At 56.8% G+C, this 20,740-nt stretch overlaps 7 protein-coding genes and 1 non-coding gene across 8 annotated transcripts; 4 read left to right on the top strand and 4 right to left on the bottom strand.

Annotated features, from left to right (window-relative positions):
- Window positions 1-1,938: 1,938 nt before the first annotated feature.
- On the bottom strand, window positions 1,939-2,034 carry SLS55_007028. The gene has a single exon. It is a non-coding gene; the product is annotated as a tRNA-Lys (tRNA).
- Window positions 2,035-3,329: 1,295 nt separating this feature from the next.
- On the top strand, window positions 3,330-4,835 carry SLS55_007029 (uncharacterized protein; the record flags this gene model as incomplete). The annotated part of the gene is made up of 3 exons (XM_066778454.1): window positions 3,330-3,336; window positions 3,572-4,438; window positions 4,810-4,835. The coding sequence occupies 3 exons, from the start codon at window positions 3,330-3,332 to the stop codon at window positions 4,833-4,835; spliced, it is 900 nt and encodes a 299-aa protein (XP_066630891.1).
- An 883-nt stretch (window positions 4,836-5,718) lies between these two features.
- Window positions 5,719-7,282, bottom strand: IZH3 (inc metabolism membrane protein; the record flags this gene model as incomplete). The annotated part of the gene is made up of 2 exons (XM_066778455.1): window positions 5,719-7,059; window positions 7,124-7,282. The coding sequence occupies 2 exons, from the start codon at window positions 7,280-7,282 to the stop codon at window positions 5,719-5,721; spliced, it is 1,500 nt and encodes a 499-aa protein (XP_066630892.1).
- Window positions 7,283-8,799: 1,517 nt separating this feature from the next.
- Window positions 8,800-9,766, top strand: SLS55_007031 (uncharacterized protein; the record flags this gene model as incomplete). Its single annotated transcript, XM_066778456.1, has 2 exons — window positions 8,800-9,669; window positions 9,725-9,766. 2 exons carry the CDS (start codon window positions 8,800-8,802, stop codon window positions 9,764-9,766), a joined length of 912 nt encoding a protein of 303 aa, XP_066630893.1.
- Window positions 9,767-10,148: 382 nt separating this feature from the next.
- SLS55_007032 (uncharacterized protein) lies at window positions 10,149-11,095 on the bottom strand (the record flags this gene model as incomplete). Its single annotated transcript, XM_066778457.1, has 2 exons — window positions 10,149-10,930; window positions 10,981-11,095. The coding sequence occupies 2 exons, from the start codon at window positions 11,093-11,095 to the stop codon at window positions 10,149-10,151; spliced, it is 897 nt and encodes a 298-aa protein (XP_066630894.1).
- A 789-nt stretch (window positions 11,096-11,884) lies between these two features.
- On the top strand, window positions 11,885-14,737 carry EIS1 (Eisosome assembly protein; the record flags this gene model as incomplete). The annotated part of the gene is made up of 2 exons (XM_066778458.1): window positions 11,885-13,703; window positions 13,755-14,737. 2 exons carry the CDS (start codon window positions 11,885-11,887, stop codon window positions 14,735-14,737), a joined length of 2,802 nt encoding a protein of 933 aa, XP_066630895.1.
- A 1,116-nt stretch (window positions 14,738-15,853) lies between these two features.
- On the bottom strand, window positions 15,854-17,186 carry KIN28 (TFIIH complex serine/threonine-protein kinase subunit kin28; the record flags this gene model as incomplete). Its single annotated transcript, XM_066778459.1, has 2 exons — window positions 15,854-16,911; window positions 16,976-17,186. The coding sequence occupies 2 exons, from the start codon at window positions 17,184-17,186 to the stop codon at window positions 15,854-15,856; spliced, it is 1,269 nt and encodes a 422-aa protein (XP_066630896.1).
- A 524-nt stretch (window positions 17,187-17,710) lies between these two features.
- Window positions 17,711-19,889, top strand: FYV4 (telomere length regulation protein; the record flags this gene model as incomplete). Its single annotated transcript, XM_066778460.1, has 5 exons — window positions 17,711-18,376; window positions 18,882-18,957; window positions 19,014-19,263; window positions 19,318-19,377; window positions 19,598-19,889. The coding sequence occupies 5 exons, from the start codon at window positions 17,711-17,713 to the stop codon at window positions 19,887-19,889; spliced, it is 1,344 nt and encodes a 447-aa protein (XP_066630897.1).
- Between the last annotated feature and the right edge of the window lie 851 nt (window positions 19,890-20,740).

Below are 20,740 nucleotides of genomic sequence, written 5' to 3' on the forward strand. Positions count from 1 at the left end.
TTTCTAATAGCTAGTGATAGTCTCTAGTTTTAGCTGCCAATCGAAGGGAATTGACAATTATCATTGCTGAGATGCAAGATACTGAACTAAACACTGCTGTCTTTCTAAATCCGGTACTTTTGCCACATTACATAGTCAAGTATCCGCTGCAAAGGCACATTGCAAGGCTTGCTGAGATTGGTCGATTTTCAGATTGACTGGATACGCTGATGGCCGGTGACAAAAGAAATTGGCCGTGCCGCATCTGGCCAACAGAGATGTTCCACTACTCTTTCTATGGGTAGCTGAATCTAAGATCTGGACGTGGATGTGCGCATTGAAATCTTACATTTACGTCCGGACCTTGTATTCAACAATACAATGCACGATCTGCGGGAGGGCTGATCTCTTTTGTCGCCCGCCGTGACTTGGATGCCTGCACATCATCGGCGACGAAGTCTGCTGTCACGCCCTCGCCATGAATCGTGCCCTCCCATAGCGTCACCAGTACATCGGCATGTGGGAATGATACTTGTGTCCCGACAGAATCCGAATGACCTTTTCACTCGCCGTCCTGCCAAGGTGGTATAGGGCTTTATTCTCTGCTTGTTCGTGGTTTCGCGCTTCAGGATGATACTTTGAAGTCGGCAGCTACATGTGATCCATGGTTGGATTGCCTATTGCTGTTCCGGTCAGAAGACAGTTATGTCGAGTTGCACCTGTACGCAGTAGGTTTTCTGAAGAGCTAAGCTGGGCTCCTGACAAGGGACCATGGGCATGTGTAGCGAGCAAAGTCGTTGATGATTGTTTTTGGGCCTCCGGCCACCTTTCCGTGGAGAGCGCCTCGGAATCAAAGCCAGATAGCTGCTTGTTCGCGCCGGGCCGACATGCAGGTAACAGGCCGCACGCGTCGGCAGCAGCGGGACGGCACCGGGGATGTGACCGCGCCTGCCAAGTCTTTCGCGATGCGCCGCGCCGATTGGGTAACGTTGAGCGGGACGAGGGTGATGATGGGATGAGGGTTCGGAGAAGCGTGTGTCGCTTAGGTAAGCTTCCCTCGGGGCCGGACGCGCGCCACAGCCCCCTTGGTGATAATCCAGCCTGCGTGGATGAGAAGTCAAGGCCCCAGCGCGTCCGCCACGGCTGCAATGTTATCGGGGTCGATCCTGAGGGCCCGACAACGTGTTGGGTCGCGATCTCGCTGGTCGCGCCGTGCGTAGACGTGTTTGTGATGGCGAGCGCGTTATCTTCGGGCGGCAAATTTTCTCGCGCGTCAGCACTCAGCACTGCCGTCTGGGCCCGTGAACATTTCCTGCAAATCTCACGACACTTGGTATCGAACGTGGCTCATTCCACATCAGCGGCGCGACTGCAACGGCGACGTCGGAGAACTGCGAGGCGTGTTTTCTTGTGTTGCTCTACTGTTATCGATAATGCAAGGCGGCTTGTCCAGTCTTGCGAAGTGAAAACGTTCGTGGTATGGTTGCGAATGGTGGACCAACTGACCTGTGGTACTTACTCTGCACACCACGGCAGGATTCACTGCGCGATTGAAATGGGCTTCCTCTGCTGCCGATCACGTATGATGATGCTACTGCCCGCAGCGGCTGCGGTCGGGTTGGTTCTCCAACGAGCATTGTGTGGCGCCGCCATCAGCTCGCACGCCATGGACGTTGGCGGCACGGTGGGGCTGCTGTTGTGCTTGCTGTTGTCCGTCTCTGCTTTGCGGTGCGGGCGGAGAGAGGGATGTGCGGCACTCCGGAAGGCAGTCCTCAGCCACCAGACGAAGTAGCGTTCGGAGCATGCAGTCCGAGCAAAAAGAACACAGCAAACGGAGGCCCGTGTAGATGGGGCGGTCGGCAAAACTTCCGTATAACGTAAGTCAGTATGGGTCCTCCAACCCTCAAAAAGTCGACCATGAACCACAAAAAGAAGCACCCTACGGCACTGGATACATCACGCCCCACGCGAGAGTCGAACTCGCAGCCTTCTGATGACCTCTTGACCTCTTCAAAGGTAAAAGTCAGACGCTCTAACCGATTGAGCTAGCAGGGCATTTATGATATGGGGTTGAAGAAAATGTGCTATATATCAAGTACAACATGTAAAATTTAGTATCTCCGGAATTCAGCCAGTCGTCCACTTGCCCCCTCGTCCGTGCTTCCAGGAGGAAAACGCAGACCATGGCACTATGCGTTCGACTGACTAGTTGTCTAAAAGTAATGGAATGTTATCGAGAGACTCAAGAATGTACGACGGTGAAGCATGGGGAGATCGGCCATGACTTTCAGCGCGCGTCACGGCGTGTCTCGGGCGGGACGCAGCGGCCCGCCTTTCTGCTTGGGGACTAGCTCCCGCACTAGCGCCTCGCCTAAAGTGACGTAGGAATTGCTCCAAGCTCCAGGCACCAGGCACCAGGCACCAGCTCCCTCACCTGGACATCAACGCCATGCGACTCCATCCAGAACAATGCGACACAATCCTCATCCCGGCATCAACACCGGCGCTTTCCATTGCTCACCTTACTCACTCGGACGAACGAGCAGCTGCAACCTCATGCTTCCTTTGACGATAGCTAATTCTGCCTCTCGACGACTTCCGCCGTGATCGACAAGAAGCTGAGCGAATGTGACCTCGACCCTCTTGTCGCCACCCACGGACCCTTTGGTGCTCACTCTTAGAAGATCTTGTCGACGACCAACGAGAGATGTCCACATCCGTACCAACAGGAGACACACGATAGCGCACCTCGCCGCCGCCGCTGTCCAGTCAGGCCAGAAGACGCTAATCAGCCCGCCATCCAACCAACCCGCCAGCGAGGCTACGCGTAGGGTCGTTGCCTCTCTCGGAAAGCTCAAGGTTGATGCCTGTGTCGTTCGTCTCAAATCCACAGACCTGACCCGCAAGAGGATTGATACAGCGTCAAGGAAGATCAGGCGCTGAAGCCGAGCCGGTCAAGCTAGACCTCACCACTTCCGGACCCTAGGCCACGACGAACAACAAAAGAAACTGACCCACCCGTAACTGCCCGACACGGATACTTCATTGTCATATTTACATGGGCAGTTGAATACAAGATCCGGACGAAGATGCGACTTCTGGAAACCCACAAATGCGTCCAGATCTTGGATTCAACCACCCATGATGAAGGATTCACGCAAATCTCTACCCACCTCCGACAGCCTGCAGAGGAAGAGCAACTCTTGTCACAGTATGAGAAAGATAATCGTCTGCCTCGGTTCGTCAGCATCGGAGACCTTGTCACTTTCTCCAACTTGGAGAACTTCCACGACGAGAGGCACTCTCTTGAGGCCGGCAGCGAGATCGATGTCAAGTTCGTGCGAAGCGACATGGCCAGTCCGCAACAAGCAAGCCTCTTTGTCTCGCAGAACCCCCTTAGTCTACTATCAGCAAACGCCGTTCTGATATCCAAGTCCAAGAAGCCGAAATTCTTTAGAGAGCTTGCAGTTGATCTTACGGAAATCGCAAGCGCGGTCAAGACCCCCATTTCCAACAGAGTCAAGCGTCTCAACATCAGCTATAAGCGTCGGATTGACGCCATTCACACTGTCTGGGACCCGAAAACAGGCAGTGTATCGCATGCACAGTTCCATCTTCCACTTCCCGAACCGGTACTTCTACGACAACAAGCTCAAGACCGCCAAAACCGTCGACCATCCGATTGACAAGAGCTTGGCCAGCACCCTCGGTCAGGTTATCAGTCTCGATATGAAGAAGGCCATCCATCAGAGACAGATAATGCTTCAGTACATTCAAGTCCAAGGCAGCAAGCTGCGACGCTCTAATCGGTCCCACTCTCGCGCCAACCTCGAAAATCTCGAGTGGGTTATGAACGCCATCAGCGTTATGCAGCCTGTACTCAAGGACGAAATGCGCACTAAGGTCGCAATTCTTACGCCTTATAAAAGGCAGAGGAAAGAGTACGAAGACCGACTTCTGAAGTTCCGCAAGTCGAGCGGTCTCCCGGCCACCAACATCCCACAGGTGGCAACCGTAGACTCTTTCCAGGGTCATGAGGCCGACTACGTCTTATTAGACCTGGTGAACGTCAAGGCTGACAAAGTCGCTGACATCGGCTTTCTCAAGGATGATCGCCGTATCAATGTCGCCATCACACGTGGTAAGAAGATGTTGTGGGTCATCGGTGGCGCCTTCACAGGCCGCTTGGCCGAGCTGAAGTCCAAAATCAAAGAGGATGAAAATCCTTTTGAGCCGTCTACAAAGGCAAAGCTTTGCGCTGCTATGGACTATGTGGTTAACCTTCGGGACAATGACCTTGATACGGTTGTTGACTCGACCACATTGGTTAAGCCTATCCCCCAGGATCTTCTCTTACCCGATGAGATGCTTGTCGAAGAGACTGGTGATCAAGACAAGGAAGGTGATGCTCCCCATGGTGGTGGTTGGGACAAAACCTTTGACTCCAGCAGTGGCCAGAGTAGTCGAATACAGCATTCGTGTTTTCAGTTTGATATAAAACGTTCCCTGGAAATAACCTTGGTGCAAGTTAAGATGCCAAGCACTTGAGAAAATGCGATTGACTGCTACCTTGAATCGTATGTAGTCCGTGACGAACAGGGACACGACACTCTTTGAACCAGTCTCTTAGGGAGATGAGTGCTAGATTAGATTTCCTGGTGGCTTTTACAGAAACATTTGAGATGGGAAAAGATCTGGTAGGGGGACAACCGCACTAAATCATGTCCTTTGCGGCAATTGAGTGAAACTCCAAATATGACAGAAACCACGGCGGGTGTCAAAAAATTGCCCACCCGGATCTGCCTTTTAGAACAATTCTACATGGGATAGGAGTTGAGTACAATATCCAGACGTAAATGCACGAATTCAAAACTTACATTCATATCAGTATCTTGTATTCAACTACCTACCTGAACATTTTGTTTCGGAATCTCTGTGGAAGACACATAAGGGGTGTGCAATTTCTTTTGTCACCCGCCGTGAAACCACAAAGGATAAAAGGTCTTTCTCCATGCAGACACAAAGTTCTTGCACCAGAGGGTGACCATAGATGTCAGGAGCGCTGATCTGCCCCTGTTAGCCACAACACGGTGTCCAAGATGCGGACATCTGCTACTAGTGCTCGATCTCACTGTTAATAGCCCCTGCAATGATCACTCACAAGCTTCCGTACCCTTGCCCCTTTGCATCCCGGCTCAAATGCTGCACCCGTTACGTACGCACGGTCATGGAGTGGAGTAGTCGGTTTTGCGGCATTTACAGACATGCTGCTGCAGATCGGCGGCAGGAAACTCCTGGAGAAAAGCCATCTACAGGTACCATCGAAAGAGGCACGGAGAGACCTCAAAAGGAGATGTGGAGGCTCACGCTTGCAATGTACATACGTACATACAAGGAAGCCAAACGCAGACAAAATCATCACGGATACTTCTCACGCCAATCAAATACGATCAAAGTTGGTGTAACAGAGAACAATCTCTAATTTTCTCTCTTTGGTAAGAGGTTCGCGGCGCTGTTCAACGGCTTCCGAGCGAATGCTATCTTTGCAGAACGACAGGGATTATCATACTCCCAATGCCAATGCAACCATCCTCTATTCTACGCAAAATCTCGCCGCCCCGTGATTATGCAATGTGCGCTGCTATGCTGAACTGTTAAATGAAAAAACGATGGAGGTGTAGTTTTTCAAGACTTGACAAACGAAAGCCAGACAAAAAAAAAAGATGGAAAACACGACGATCAATACACCGAGCACTGCGGTTGTGTTTGTGCGCGCAGGAAGGCCTGCGCAAAAAACTCCTGCATGGCCATGTAGTGGAAAAGAATGCCTCCGAGGACCGCGACATGCCAGATGTTGTGACTGCCGCCAACGTAATCGAACATGCCCGGGCACCATCGCTCGGGGATCTTAGCGGCGTAGAGAACAGCTCCAGTGAAGTAAACAGCAAGGGACTTGACGATGGGGGCGTAAAAGTAAATGGCCCAGAAAAGGCCGCGGGAATAGATGAGCTGGAACACAGGGATGAGGCCGGTGCAGGAGAGCGAGACGTAAAAGCAGACGCGGGCCCAGGCCATGTCGGCGCGGTTGAAGGTCGGGTGCCAGGGCAAGATGACGCCGCCGGCGCCAAGCAGGAAAGTGGTGCCCATGTAGATGTAGCGGGACACAGGCTCGCAGTAGAAGGCGGTGTACTCGGTCGTCATGATGGAGGCGGCCACGAGGAGCGAAATGCCGGTGTAGTCGACGCAGGCGAAGCGCTCCATCAACTTCTGCTCGGAAATGCTGCTCATGGTGTGCCACATGGTGCTGCAGACCAGGCACTTGCAGGCAGCGAAAAAGAACATGGCGGCAATGAAAATGTCCGACTTGCTCGACATGGAAAAGTTGACGCTGGTGGGATAGAAGTAAAAGGCAATGGACAGAACGATAACCAGGCCGATGGCGTGAGACCAGATGTTGAAGGATTCGTTGGAAATGTTGAAAACGGACAGGATGCAGTCCAGCTTGTCCTCGTGGAAGCGGTAACCCTTCAGGATGTGGGGGTTCACGCGCCAGGGCTCCGGGAGGTCCTCGTACTTGATCAGGCCGTGCTCCTTTGCTCTTGCCAATGCGTGGACCACCGCATGCTCCACGCTCTCCTTCATGCTGTCCTTGGCCCTCCTTGCCTTCTCCAGACCTTCGCCCATGACTTCCTTCGCTTTGACCTTGGCGTCGTGCATCCGTCGGTGGCCCTCGTCGTAGATATCGTGGGCTACGGCTCTCACACCAGCGTCCCTCATGGCGTAGGCGCGGGCCTCGAAGTCGGCCAGCGTCAATTCCAGTAACCGGATACCCTCGTGCACCTTCTGCTCCATCGTTTCCTTCCGCGCCAAAGCATCCTGGTGTATCGTCTCCAGGGTGGTGACAAGGACGCTTGCTCGGCGTTTGCCGGCGTCTAATACGTCATCCCTCACGCTCGAGCACGAGTCGCGCACAGCATGGAGGGTGTTGTAGGCACGCTCGATTCCGACGTCCAGCCTTAGTTGGCCGTAAGATTCTATAAAGTCGAGGCGACGCTCAAGCTCGAGCAGGAATCGGTCGACCTGCAATTTAGTCAGATTAATCTCCGCTCGGACTTCGCTCACACGACGTTGCCGGCGCACGCACCAAGACTTGTACATTGTCCTCCATGGACCAGTTCCGGCGGTGGTAGGAGGAGTGTCTGCGCCGGCGCAGCTCTTCTCGGCGGACAGCGAGACCGGATGTGGTGGCTCTAACGGGTGCCTCGTGGGACTCGGTCATGATGGAGGTGACCGTGCACGCCATGGCGGGCGGACGGTGGGAGCGCGGTGACAGAGTGGACAGCGGAGACGGATGGCGAGTGCGGGCGTTGGTGGTGGAGCTGGGTGGTGGAGGTGCAAATATCGAAGGCGGGACGGACGTGGACGTGGACTTGGACGGCGGCTGGGACGGCAGCTGAGACGGCGGCGAAACGAGAAAGGGAACGTGGATTGGGAGCCGACGCGTCCTGGGGCGTGGCTGCAGATAAAGAGGGGTCTGGCTGGAAGAGACGGCAAGTATCTACACGTGGGCGAGGGAAAGGAGCGGCGTGGGCTGGCGGGCTTAATGTGGTAGACGGGTAGGTGGGGCGGGCCTGGGGCCTCTTTGGGCATGTGAAGCTGACTCGCGGGCCGCAGCAGCTCAACCAGCCAACCGCCGCCGCAGAGCCACCAACGAGCGCGCACAAAGCCCGCTTTCATCGGGCAGCGCGCCCTACACGGCACCTCATCTTCGCACAGCGCCCCTGCAGCGGCGTGCGCGTGCGTTGGGCCCACGGCCCTGGACGGCGCATTGCGTGCGGGTCGCCACCGCGATCCAGCCTTACAGTCGGCTACGGTGCCGCGCAGGGTGCATGGATGCCCCAAGACTCCGCGCCCGCATGCACCAGCATGAGCCCGAGCGCTCCTTATCGCCCTGCGCCCGCACTGCGGTACACAGCACAACCCGCCTAGTCCGTCCGGTGTTGTTGCGCGAGTGCACCGCCTGTTAAGCTGATCGCGCCGGCCGGTAAGCTGATGGTGTTGCCGTGCCCACGCCCCGCGGAGCTCGGCCGGTGTTGGCCGGTTGCGCGCAAAGCTTTTCGTTCTTTATGCGCGCATCCGGGCCAAGGCCGAAGGGATATTGGGGTCCGTTCGCGCCTAAAAGTTCCCAACTGAAATTTGCCCAGAGCTCGCGCTGCCCGGCCAAGCCCTGCTCCCTGCCGAACTTCGGCGCTATTGGCGAGCCCGCAGATCTGTCCCGTTGTGACGTCGATCGTCGTCGCCATGTGCTGCTGCTCCTGCAGGAGGTTTCTGCCAATACAATCCCTATATCCCCATCTCTCGTCCTTATAGGGGCGCATCCAAGGGGCCTCCCGCTGCTGTTCCCCGGACGAGAGATAACCCCGTTGATACGCGAGCTTCAGATGTTTCCCAGAAATTGGTCCGTTTCGCAGCGCGTTTGATCTCCGAGCTGTGGCGGCAAACACCGCTTGCACTCGACTACCATGCAAGCAATAGAGAAATAGATGACTCTGCGGTCGGACACGCTCTTGTCCTACTTGGTGATGGAGTGTCCACGGCGTAGGCCTACGCAAGGCAAACGGCCATGAACATCACGACGCAGCAACAGCAATGTAGATGACTACCACTGAGGCCTTTATTCGCGCCCTTCCTCGCCCTCACTTCTCCAGCAAGGACCCTTCCTGAAGACCCAGCTTGAATCTCCGCACCTTGCATATCGACCACGCCAACCAATCAAACGCTCCCTGCGGGCCGCACGCACGGGCATCGCCGCCCGCCATCATGCCGGCCGTGCAACCGCGCGCAACTTCGACGCGTCTTCTGCCCGGCGCTCCTCCGCACACAGCACCCGCAGCAGCAACACCATCCACCCCATTGATCGCGCCTACGACCGCCGGCATGACTGCCGCTGACATCATAACCGACCCGGACCTGCGCGCCGTCCTCGACGCCGCCTCACTCGCCCAGCAGCAATGCGACGCGCTGCTCGCCGTGCTCGCCGAGCATCCGCTCCCGCCGCCCGCGTCGCCGTCCAGGCCCTCATCCGAAAGCGCGCAGATGCCGCCCGAGGTCGCGGAGCAGATATCGACGGCGCAAAAGGCCCTGCACGCCCACCTCGCCGCGGTGCGCAACCAGAACCGCAAGGCGCTGCTGAGCGTGCGCTCGACCAAGCACGCGACGGCCGATGCGAGGCACGAGGTCGACACGCTCCACCTGGCCCTGCAGAACTTGTACTACGAGCAGCGGCACCTGGAGTCCGAGATCAAGGCTTGCCAAGGCTACGACCATCCGTACCAGAAGCTGCCGCTGATGCCGGAGGAGGAGTTTGCGGCCACCTTTCCCGAAGTCATCGAGAGCTGCCGGGTAGCTGCGCAAAAGGCGGTCTTCGAGAGGCGAGAGAAGAAAGAGAGCGGAGAGCTAGCAGGCGAGGACGTGGGAATGGAAGGTGGAGAGGAGGATGCGGCGCATGAGGAGGAAATGTTCGAGGATGCATTGATGAAGGCTAGAATCGAGCACGAGCACAAGGAGCGGTTGGCGTTGGAGGAGAAGAGGCAGGGCTTGCTGAAGAAGAAGCAGGGATTGATTGCGGAGAACAACAAAAGAAAGGAGGATCTGGCGAAATTGGACGAAAGCTTGGAAAAGTTCATCGAGGTAAGCGCAATCCCTTTGATCTCGAAGAGGCCGAATGATAACAAAATACCCTCAGGCCGCCAAGCCCATCGAGCAAACTTTTCAAAAGGAGTACTAGGATCGTCAGCCTGGAAGAGCGGACGGCTGTGTACGGGGTATTGAACATGGTAAATGGCGTCTGGGATTACCAAACACACCTGTTTGGACCTTCTGCATCTAGCACGGCGTTATGAGTAACACAGGGGGTTACGAGAGATAATGAATGGTCTACATGGATATGAGCACGATAATAAGGCCTCCCATTCCGTCGCACTGTCAGGGTCGAAAGGCAGAGCGTGCATATGAGCCAAGGCAAGTTACCAGCTCTGTTCAGTGCCATTCATGTATCGGCGCTTGGCGAAGATTGACTAAGCTCACAGACTAATTCTTGTGCTCGCGAGAAAGGCTAACGCACCATGACGACTATCGTACAAAACGTCATGCATACATCCACTACCCTTTTACGGCCGCAGAATATTCTTGATCTTCTCTTGCGTCTCCCGACTCACGCCGGCATTTTCCAAATACCCCTCGACACCACCGTGCTTTTGATCCAAAAACGTCCTTACTTCCACCACCAAGGTAGGGTCGCAGTCGGCCCATTCCGACCCTAGCCCAATCCTAGCGATCTCCTTTACACGCTCCTCCCTTTCTGGCTCCAACTCGGCTTGAGTTGCCATGTAGTCGCGCTGGACATCGTCCATGTCCACGCCCAACAAAAATAGCGTCAACATGGTCACCAGCCCCGTTCGGTCCTTTCCCTGGGTGCAGTGCCATAGCACTGGGTAGCTCTCCTCTCGTGCCAGAACCTCATTAAAGACGATCGCGATTTCCTTAGTACAAACGGCCAGGCTGTCCAGCATCAGGCCGACGACACCACGGGGGCTCATAACCTCATGACCAATGATCTGCACGGCCTCGACGCGGTGGCCAGTAACGTAGTTGGCCAGGACGCTAAGGTACGATGACCAAGAGAGCTGGGATAGCATCGAGCGGATGTAAGCACCGCCGTTGAAGTTCACATCGCGATACGTGATGCCCGCGATTTTGGGGAGGTCGGCGGCTGTGGCGGACGCGGAAGTGCTCTGCGGGGTCGGGACGGTAGAGACATGCTCGTCGGTCCGGGCCCGAGCGGCGAGCTTTTTAGCTTGCTCGAGGTGCTCGGTCGGGCTGCGCAGATCGACGATGGTGTGGATGTTGTACGATTTGCTTAGCAGAGCTTGGTCTTCGGGGGTGGCTTCGTCTGTGCACAACGTCAGGTGTCGTTGGGCCCGGGGCGCAGTGGGGGCGTACCTGGCCTGGCGCTGCGGAAGAGCTTGCCCGACTTCAGCTTGGGGGGTTGAGAGAGGAGGGAGGAGACATCGCGGAAATTGAGAAGCTTCTCAAAACGAGGCTGTTCTGAGGCCATGGCGGAGGAGCGGTGACAAGCCAAAAATAGCGAGATCCAGGCACGCAGACAATCTTTAGGACGTAGATCGCACAGAAATGGAATTGGTGCGAGGCGCGACAGGTATCTTGCCTGTACCTACGCCTGACAGAGATTGCAACCGACGTTTGCTCGCGTTCGCCAAGTGCTTGGGCGGCGCCGTGGTCTGGTTCGATTGACCGCAGGGCCCGGCAGCGTCGCGTCAGGTTCGTGGGCGCACTGACAGGACGGGAGTTCAGTGGTTGGCGTGGATGGAGTGGGCTACGGACAGGTTCTGCGACGGTGGTCTCGAGTCGTGGCGGTCGAGATTGCCAGGCGGGTTCCCTGTGCCGATCGGCCCCACGGTAGGACGGCGCTTTGCAGCTTCAGGCGCAGAAAGTGTCCAGGGACGCTCCACTTCCGCAGATCGTCATCGGTGGGACGGCGGCCGCAGCGAGCGCACGACTGGGTCGACAGCTCGCGGGCTGGAGACGGACTGGCTTGGCGCTCGTGACAGCTCGCAAGCCACACGCGCCGTCGCGCAGCCAGCTCTTTGAGGCCTAGCCGCTAAGGGTCTTGCGTCTGGCCACACCTGTGATGTCATGGCGTCCATGTGCTATACAATCCGCGCCCGGCCTCCGCGCCTCGCTCTGCTGGCATCCTTGCGGCACATCTTCCTCAGGCAGACATTATCTCACAGCTCGCCAATCCGCTCTTGCGCTGCATGTCGCCTGCCTCGTGTTCGTTCGCATACGAGTCCACCGCCACAGCCGGCAGCCTGTAGTTCCCACCATGGCTGCGACCGCTGCCCTCCAGCCTGCGCATGCGGAAGCACGGCCGTACTCCTCGCAGCCTGTTGCTTCTGGCGAAATGGCCTGCCCGGATCCGTCCGTCCACGCCCGGAACAAACGGCTCCAGGAACAAGCTTCAACCGCTGCGCTCTACGTCACCCAGCCTGAGCGCCCAACAAACATTGAGCACCAAGGCCCGCTTGGTCCTGACGGCAAGCTCTCCTCGGCGAGTATGCGCCCCAAGCACGTCATGATCAGCGAACCTGCATTCACTAACCGCGCACCAACAGGCGCTGCGACCTCTCTCAAATACGCCAGGGCACAAGACCTCCCCAGCTTCCCGGTGGTAGGCATTGACACGGCCAATTCTGCGGGATCAGCAGCGCTTCTGGCTGCAGGGAGCACGGCCAAGATCGAGTGGTGGAAGCCCGATGGCACGTCTGACAGCGCCGCAAAAGCTGCTCTCTTGGCCAAGGACTACAAGATGGCGCCTATCTGGCAGCCAGAACTGAGCGCAGCGGGCTCCAAGGCCGCGCTACTTGCCCACAAGGGCGGCCCGAAACTCAACCTGTGGATGCCCGAGGCAAGTGCAGACGGCAATTCGGCTGCTGGCATTGCCATGCGCAGCAAGACGCTGAGCCCACAGGCCGGCCACGGCTACTCCGACACTGGCAAGAGGAATGCGCTCACAGCTGCAACAGGGGCAGTAGCCGCCAGGAACAGGAAAAGGGCGGAGTCGTCACCCGCGCCGCTTCCCAACTATCCCGACGCCGCCAACTCTGCCCACAATTCTCTCAGCGCCGCCACTGTCGCACATAGACCGTCGGTCAAGAAGCCTACCGACGCCAACCGCCTTAATTCGGAAGCCATGCAATCCGCACGGATTACCCACATCGGCGCCAATGTCCCAAAGGAGATGTTCGGTTCGACGCCGCCGGTCTCGATCGAAGTTGACGAGCAGCGACGGCAGGCCGCCCTTCGGGCCTCCGCCATCTCCATGGCCAAGAAAATGTACGATACCCAGCAACACGCTATCAACGAAGCAGCTGGCATCTCCAACATGGGTGAAACGGCGGCTCGCGGGGCTAGCGCACGGCCGGCGTCAACAGCAAGCACCGTCAATTCGCCCGCAGACCTTAGAGCGCAGGCGCTACAGTATATGAAGGTGCAAGACCAGGCCCAGAAACTAGCTGCTGAACGACTGTCGAAAATCGACGCGGACAACGCAGGTGATTTCCGTGGTTACTACGGTTACAACACTCCCAAGCGCTCGCGGCTCTCAATACGTCGAGGGAGACGTCGCGCCTCGAGCGATGGAGGTCTGGCTGATTCTGATGACGAAGAGCAATCGCGGCGAATCAGAAACCAGATGTCTGTCTTCAACACCAAGCTAGCCCAGGTTGATGCGACGAAGAGGCAGAAAGACCGCGAGAATCTCCTCGCCGCCGCCGAACGCAAAGTACAAGCTCAGATGCACACTATGGATGAGAAGGTCTTCATGGAGACTGGCAAAGTGCCGCCGGCAATGATGGAGGAATGGGAGGCGAGAGCCCGCGCCAAAGCAACTGAGCAGAGCGAGAAGCGCATGGAGAATCATGGTAAAGTGCACGTTGGTGGTGGCAAATTCCTAGATCAGTCCGAGATCGATGCGGTTGCCGCTAGCAAAGTCGCCCCGACTTTGAATGAGATAACCGAGGCTGCCGAGGCCAAGAGAGCTCAGGATGAGGAAAGGCGGCTCGATGAAGAGGAGAGGAAACGGCTGGCAGCCGTCGAGAAGGAACGTGATGCCGAGCGAAAGGCTGAGGAGAAGAGGATCAAGGGTGAGTATGTCCAATGATTGGCGTGAAAATTGAATAATTAACGTTGCGTAGATGAGTTCAAAGCCGAAGAGAAGAACCGCAAGGCCCATGAAAAAGCTGCTACGAAAGCTGAGAAGGAAATCGAAAAGGCACGACGTGACGAGGAGAGGCGGCTCAAGCAGGAGGGGAAACGCAAGTCAAAGGCAGAAGAAAAAGAACATGAGGACCACTCCGATGCGCCCATGACCGTTCTGGAGCCGCGACCCGCAACTGCAAGCACACATAGAGACGAGCGCCCTGCACCTTTGGCTGCAGCGCCAAGCTACCAGGCGGAGGTTGAGGCGATAGGCGATGTCGCGTCCTCTGACGATGAAGATGCAGGACATAGGCACACGTTCGACCCGGAAGAAGCATCACATCAAACACGCCGTGTGGCTACGGCACCTGCAACCACCTTTGACGCGCCTAATCCGGACGCTGCAAACGATCGGTCAGCAAAAGATGCTTCTTTCTCTGCACCCACCTCCCCAGTCGACCATTCTGCTTCTTCAAAGGAAGGTGGTAGTCGCGGCATCAAGTCTTTGTTCAACCGTCTAAAGCGTCGCTCCCATCTCGGTCGCTCCAAGGAAAAGCCTGAGAAGGACGAGCCTGGAACCCACTCCAATCGCAGCAGTTTCATCGGTGGTGCAGCACTCCGTTCGCAGAGCTCCCTTGCCGCCCCCCGCGCAAGGCCGCAGCAGCAGCGTAGCGTTTCGGCGTCAGTCACACCCACCATCACGACTCCGCCGGCACACCGTTCCTCACCCAGCATCAGCAGCCTAGAGAGCGGTGAAGTTGCTCGCACCAGCAGCGGTGGCGGCTTTTCGGGCAGCTGGAGCAGTCGGGGTCGTCAACGTAGTGCGGCGACTGGCGTGAGCAGCGTGTCCAACGGTGACGACGAGGATGAAGACCAGTTCGTCGACGCGGGTGAGGCCCTAGAGCCACCTCCTCGCTTGACGACGAAGAGAAGTACAGAGAGTCCTCAGAGGGACAGTCGGTTCATGGAGAGGTTTTGATCCCTTCCCATGATTGCTCTGACGCAACGAGTACACACTTGAGCTTCCCATGACCTTTGCAGCCTTACCATTTCATCTTTACTTCTATCTCTGTAACCTGTTACTCTACTTTGGTCGAATGGCCATCGATTCCTTTCGAGGCGCACAACAGTTTGGATAACAAAACACCTCTGCCACCCCCTTTTTTGCATTTCCTATTCTGTTCTGTTTTTTGACATCCCTGGTTTGGCTGATATCCTCACGGGGTTGCACACATACCCCAGTCTTTTTTTTTCCCTTGTTTACTCTCAAGTTAGTCTCGAACTGGAGGCAGCAGGACGACCATGTAGGGTTAGGACCGACTGCAGCTTCCTACAAGGTTTATCACTGACTTGGCACATCGGCCGGCGAATGGACAGAACAAAGTAACGATTTTCCTTGGTATACGATCTTAGCGGTTGAGCGCATTCAAAAACGCCCTTTTGCCTTTTCTTCCTAGGTCTTTCGCAACTTTCTATCACTTGGCAGGAAACTGCCGCTCTTGTCCTCTAGTCTTCTATAATGTCACACCCTGCTTTGCCATGGGGTCATCGAGTGATATTATCCAAATCAACGGCTTTTCTTCATCACACCACCCGCTGGGCTCGCTGGCGGCTATCGTTCGTTCTCGTTCTAGAAAGATCTACCCCGGCACGCCCACAATGTCGTCTCACCAGCCCGAGCATAGGTCATGTCGAGATCGGTGCCCGGTGGCTGTAAAGTGCTACGAAGTGAAAGTTCCGCGTGCAGTATGCAGTCATCGCTCCCCTCGCTCACCTGCTGTGCGGCTTTGCCAGCTTCTCGTGTCGAGAAATGGGGAAAATGGGAACCTTCGCGTTGTATGCTTCGGCTCGAGGTCGAGACTGACCAGATGAGAGTAAAGCGGAGCGACGCTAGTTGAGATCGGAGCCCCGGTTCGCATGCCACATCCGATCCACTGCAGCACCGGAAATTCTAAACCCGATGGGGGAACACAGCGGCGCTCCAATAGCAATGAAGCTCTGCTGGCACATAAACGACGACCAGGCTCACGCGAGATGGGAAGTCGGTCAATCCCATCGCCTCCGTGGGTGGTGGGTCGTCCGTCGAGTTTCTCTTTCACCTGAAAGACCCAAAGTCCAATTTCCGAGCCACCTTGTCCCCGCGGCCTTCCTCGGTGCTGCCGGGAATCTCGCCGCCGCGCCTCTTCAGGTCCTCGCCCATGCGCTTCTCGAGCTCGGCCTTGGCCTTGGTCTTGTTCGGGTTCGGCAGGTCCTGCTTGGGGGTCGGCTTCGGGTCAGCCGTCCACCAGGGGTGCTCGAGGACCTGCTTGGCGGTGGCGCGGCGGCGGGGGTCGAGGGTCAGCATGAAGCGCAGCAGCTGGATGCCCTGCGGGCCGATGAGGCCGAACTCGGAGTCCCAGAAGCCTTGGGGCCACCCGCGTTTGACCTCGGAGTTGTCGGCGGCGGGCTTGATGTAGCCGGGGAGCTTGGAGACGCCGGGCCAGTTGTCCTCGGTCGGGGTGCCGAAGACGTTGGCGATCTGGTCGATCTGGGCGAGGTCGGTGTCGCCGGGCATGAAGAAGTCGCGGCGGACGAGCTCGGCGAAGACGACGCCCATGCTCCACACATCAACGGCGCCCGAGTAGAAGCGGGCCTGGTAAAGCAGCTCGGGCGGGCGGTACCAGCGCGTGATGACGTTGTAGGTCATGGGCGCGTAGAGCTCCGCGAAGGAGCGGGCAAGACCGAAATCTGCCAGTTTGACCTCGCCGTCGGCGCCGATGAGCAAGTTGTTCAGCTTGATGTCGCGGTGCAGCACGAAGTTGGCGTGGCACCACCACAGGCCGCGGCTCGCCATGCCCATCCACGACTTGACGTCGGCCGCCGCGTAGGAGATGGTGTCACGCGCCTTCATCATCTGCTCCAGGTCCCCCAGGGGCAGGAACTCGAGGACGAGGTTCAGGTTCTGTGCTTTCGAGCTGTACACGGCGTGCAGCTTGATGACATTCGGGTGGTCGAGTTCCTGCAGGTGCTTTATTTCTCGGATGGCGTCCATCGCGATGCCGTCCTTGAACTCTGCGTTGACCTTGATCTTCTTAATGGCAACAAACTGGCCGGGCTTGGCCACGACTTCGCCCTTGTATACGATGGCGTACGTACCCTCGCCGAGCTTCGTTGCTGTCCCGAACCAAGTGCGTTAGTGTCCGAGACTATGTAGTGGAGTGGCGCGCCGAGCGCATACTTTTCTTATATTTGTTTTTGATTTCCTCGTTCATGGCCTCGGACAAGTCGCGCGGCGCATCGCCCGAGGTGGAGTCTGCCGATGCGGCAGCAGTGCGAGGAGACATGGCTTTGCCGGCATTGTGTTGCAGGACGGTAAGCGCTTTGGCTTTGGCGACGGTGATGTTGGCGTTGGCAGATGCCGCGTAGGGCTCCGCTGGAGAGACCGCCATAGTGGACAGCTATGGCGAATGCGAAGGAGCGGGTAGGGACTCCGAAGGTCGGGGCGGAGTGGCAGGGTGGTGGAGGAGCGAGCGGAGTAGGTAGACGCGTTGAAAGGAAGGCGGGCTCCCCGCGGTGGAGCTTAGGTGCGCGGCCTCTCGAGGCCGGTGCGGTCGGTTGCTGGTACGATGACGACAGCTCGAAGACTGCTATCTTGTTGTATGCAGCATGTGAGCGAGTGTCGGATGCACGAAAGTTGGGTGTTTGGGAAGACTCGATAGTAGATGATGGGGGGAGTTGACGCCAGCGCCAGGTGCAGGGATTTGGCGCCAGCGTCGCGGCGCTGCGCCGACGAAAAGTTCCCGCGGCGAGCAACGTCTGACCTACAGCTCCACCTCCGCCCGACCACTTGAACCCATACGCTCGACAGCCCTCTCGCTGCAGTCGTGCTCCAGGCAAGCCATTGTCGACCTCAATTGCCAGAGCGACCGTCCTGACAGCTGCTCCAGGCTCGAAGAAGTCGCGCATCGTCACCATGATTATCCGGCCAAATCCCCAGTTATTGCAGCTCCTCCGGCCCAGCGTCCCGGCATCATCGGTATCCTACCAATGCGTGCGTCAGCTGCATAACCGCATCCCTCAGCGGCCTGTCCCCCAGCCCACGCCCTTCGTTCCGGACGTCAACACCTTCCTCACCGTCATCGGCCGCAAACTCTCCCAACACGCCGCAAAGATACCCACGTGGGAGGCGCTCTTCAGCCTGAGCTCGGAGCAGCTGCGCGAGCTGGGCGTTGAGCCGGCGCGGTCGCGCCGCTACCTGTTGCACTGGCGCGAGAAGTTCCGCAATGGCGAGTACGGCGTGGCCGGCGACGCCAAGCACGTCAAGGACGGCGTCGCTGAGGTCCGCATTGCCGAGGTGCCATCTAAAAAAACTGCCGGTGTTGCGCAGCTTGCCACTGCTACTTCATCGCCGGGAATGAGAAAGGTTGTCGTCAACGTGCCGCAGGACGTCGAGGTCTCGGAGCAGGTGCTGAGATCCGGGAAGCCACTGCAAGGCCTGAAGGTCAAGGGTGCACGCACTATCGTTGGACCCTACGTCGAGGCGGTTTCAGACAACGTTGCGAGGATTGCCGTGCGAGAGGGTCTGTGGGAGGAGAGGAGAGGACACAAGGTTGATGGCGGCGAGAGGAGGAAGGCTGAGGTTAGAGCGAAGAGACGAGCAGCTGAGAACAAAAACTAATCGGCTCTCCTACCGCCTTGGGGCTTGGGCTGAGATATAATATGGGTTGTATCTCTCACTGTGTATTGTACGTACATCTGCATATCACTTGGCGTGCAGTCGCCAGGCCGGTCAAGATCTTTGCCGGTAGCTTGTTCTAGACGGCATGCGGCGGTGTGAGACAACGGCTCTGCTATGTCGTCGTTGTCGTCGTTGTGGGCAGCCGCTTGCCCTGGTTAGTTGGTTGCACCTGCCACGGGGGCACCTACCTCTCTGGCCGGCTGCTGATCTCGCCCCAACCACTCAATCGCGAACATGACCAGCATGTTACACCACTTGCAAGCCCGACGACGATGACGCCAACCGGTATCCTGCACGTTGAAGTGCGGCTTCGCCACACGCCCTGCCCGTTCTGGCGAGCGGACGAAGTGAGTCGCGTGCCAGCCCCGTCCAGCCCCCTAGCCGTTGCTGACAGCAACCCGCTCAGGTCAGAGAGGAGGTCTCGCAGTGGATACTGCAAAGCTTCAGCTACCTGAAGGTGGGGGAGACGGTGCCCTGTGACGGTGGGCGTTCAATGAGATCTGCAACACCGGAACGTTCCCGCTTATCTTCGACGCAGAGAGCCTCGAGAGTGCCCGAAGCATCGAACACATCAAAGTCGACGGCTATACCGGCCATGATGAGGATACCACCTGTTTCTCTGTCCATGATGTTATGCTCGACGTTCAGGTCTATCGCCTGCAAGATGACGAAGAATCAGCTACGTTGTTGACTCTGACAGACGGTGATCGGACTATGGACGACTCGACGTCACATCAGATTCGTATGGTGTCATTGCCGAACACCGATCTGGATGGGCTGTGGGAGTCGTATGCTAGCCTCTTCCGACGTTCAGCGACAACTACTTACCAGTTTCATTCCAGTCTTGCTTATCCCGGCAATATCCATGTCAAACTGCTGCGACTTGCGACGCGCATGTGTGGGTGAGTTCGAGGGGCGACTTTCAGGAAGTATACTCACGTATACAGTGACTATGCTGTGCAGAGGTGCCCTGGGCTCGAAAGGTAGCCATTACATCAGCTGGAACGGACTCTTCCTGCTGCATGGTCCACCGGGAAGTGGGAAAACGACTCTATGGCAAGTCTCCCACTCTTATTGCGTGGGCCTCTATGTTTGAATTCACTGACCATATGGCTTGAGTAGTCGAGGCCTAGCCCAGAAGCTGAAGATACGTTTGGGAAAGGTGTACACGCACGGCAAGATGATCGAGATCCAGCCAGAATCACTTTTCAGCAAATATTTCGGAGAGAGTGGAAAGATCATCGCCCAGATCTTTGATCAGATCCAGAGCACTGCGGATTCGGAAACAGAGACCCTCATTTGCGTTATGATCGATGAAGTCGAGAGCTTGGTTTCTCCGCGTGAACAGTCCATGTTCGGCGAAGTCGCGGATGCTATACGGGTAAGGCTGGCCACTCGCCTCAATGGTTACTAGCTTACCTTGCAAGGTTACAAACGGGATACTGACCGCACTTGACCGTCTTCGGCGTCGGCCTAACGTCATGGTGCTGTGTACTAGTAATCTCCCTGATGCAATCGTACGCCACCTCCCCGAGAAGTGTCAGGACATTCTGGCCTGGCTAATAAGAATCAGGACTCCGCATTCCTGGATCGCGTCGACATGTCACAAGCCGTGCCCAATCCTGGATCAGATGCAGTCTACAGCATACTTCGATCATCACTGAATGAGCTCATCAAAGAAGACGTTTTAGCGTCTACCATGATTTGCAAATCCCAAACGACATCTCCTGCAATCGACGAAGCAGCTAACTCAGACGAGGATGGATGTTGGCGAATGGCCGACGCCGCTAGCACGATGATGGAGGATCCACATCTGTTCCCTCCCCTCGGATGTCTAACATTGATGGCTGCAGAGGATAGCCTAGCGTTCGAGCTATGGCATTTCTCGAAGAAGTGTGCTGGGATGTCTGGGAGATGTCTACGCCGTCTCCCCATGAAAGCTCTCGGCCTCTACACATACTCCGAACGTCCCCCTGTGAGCGAAGTGTTGGGCGCCCTCCACCTCGCACTTGACGAAGAGAAGTGATCGGGCAATGGCTACAAGGGATTCAATTGTGCAAAAGGATGGAGGATGGGTAGCAGGCATTGCATTGCTGAAGCGAAGAGTCATAGCTGAGAGGGCAAAGTCTTGTTTTGACGTTGCACAAGGGTTAGCATGCTGTATTAAAAAAAGAAGGCCCAGCCCCCATGGATGCAGCATGCATCACTCAGCTCACGTGTCTGAATCTCGACGAACCGCACGAAGCTTACAGCAGAAAGAGAACG

Source organism: Diplodia seriata (genome assembly GCF_021436955.1).
Source record: "Diplodia seriata strain FDS-637 chromosome Unknown scaffold_7, whole genome shotgun sequence".
NCBI lineage: Eukaryota > Fungi > Ascomycota > Dothideomycetes > Botryosphaeriales > Botryosphaeriaceae > Diplodia > Diplodia seriata.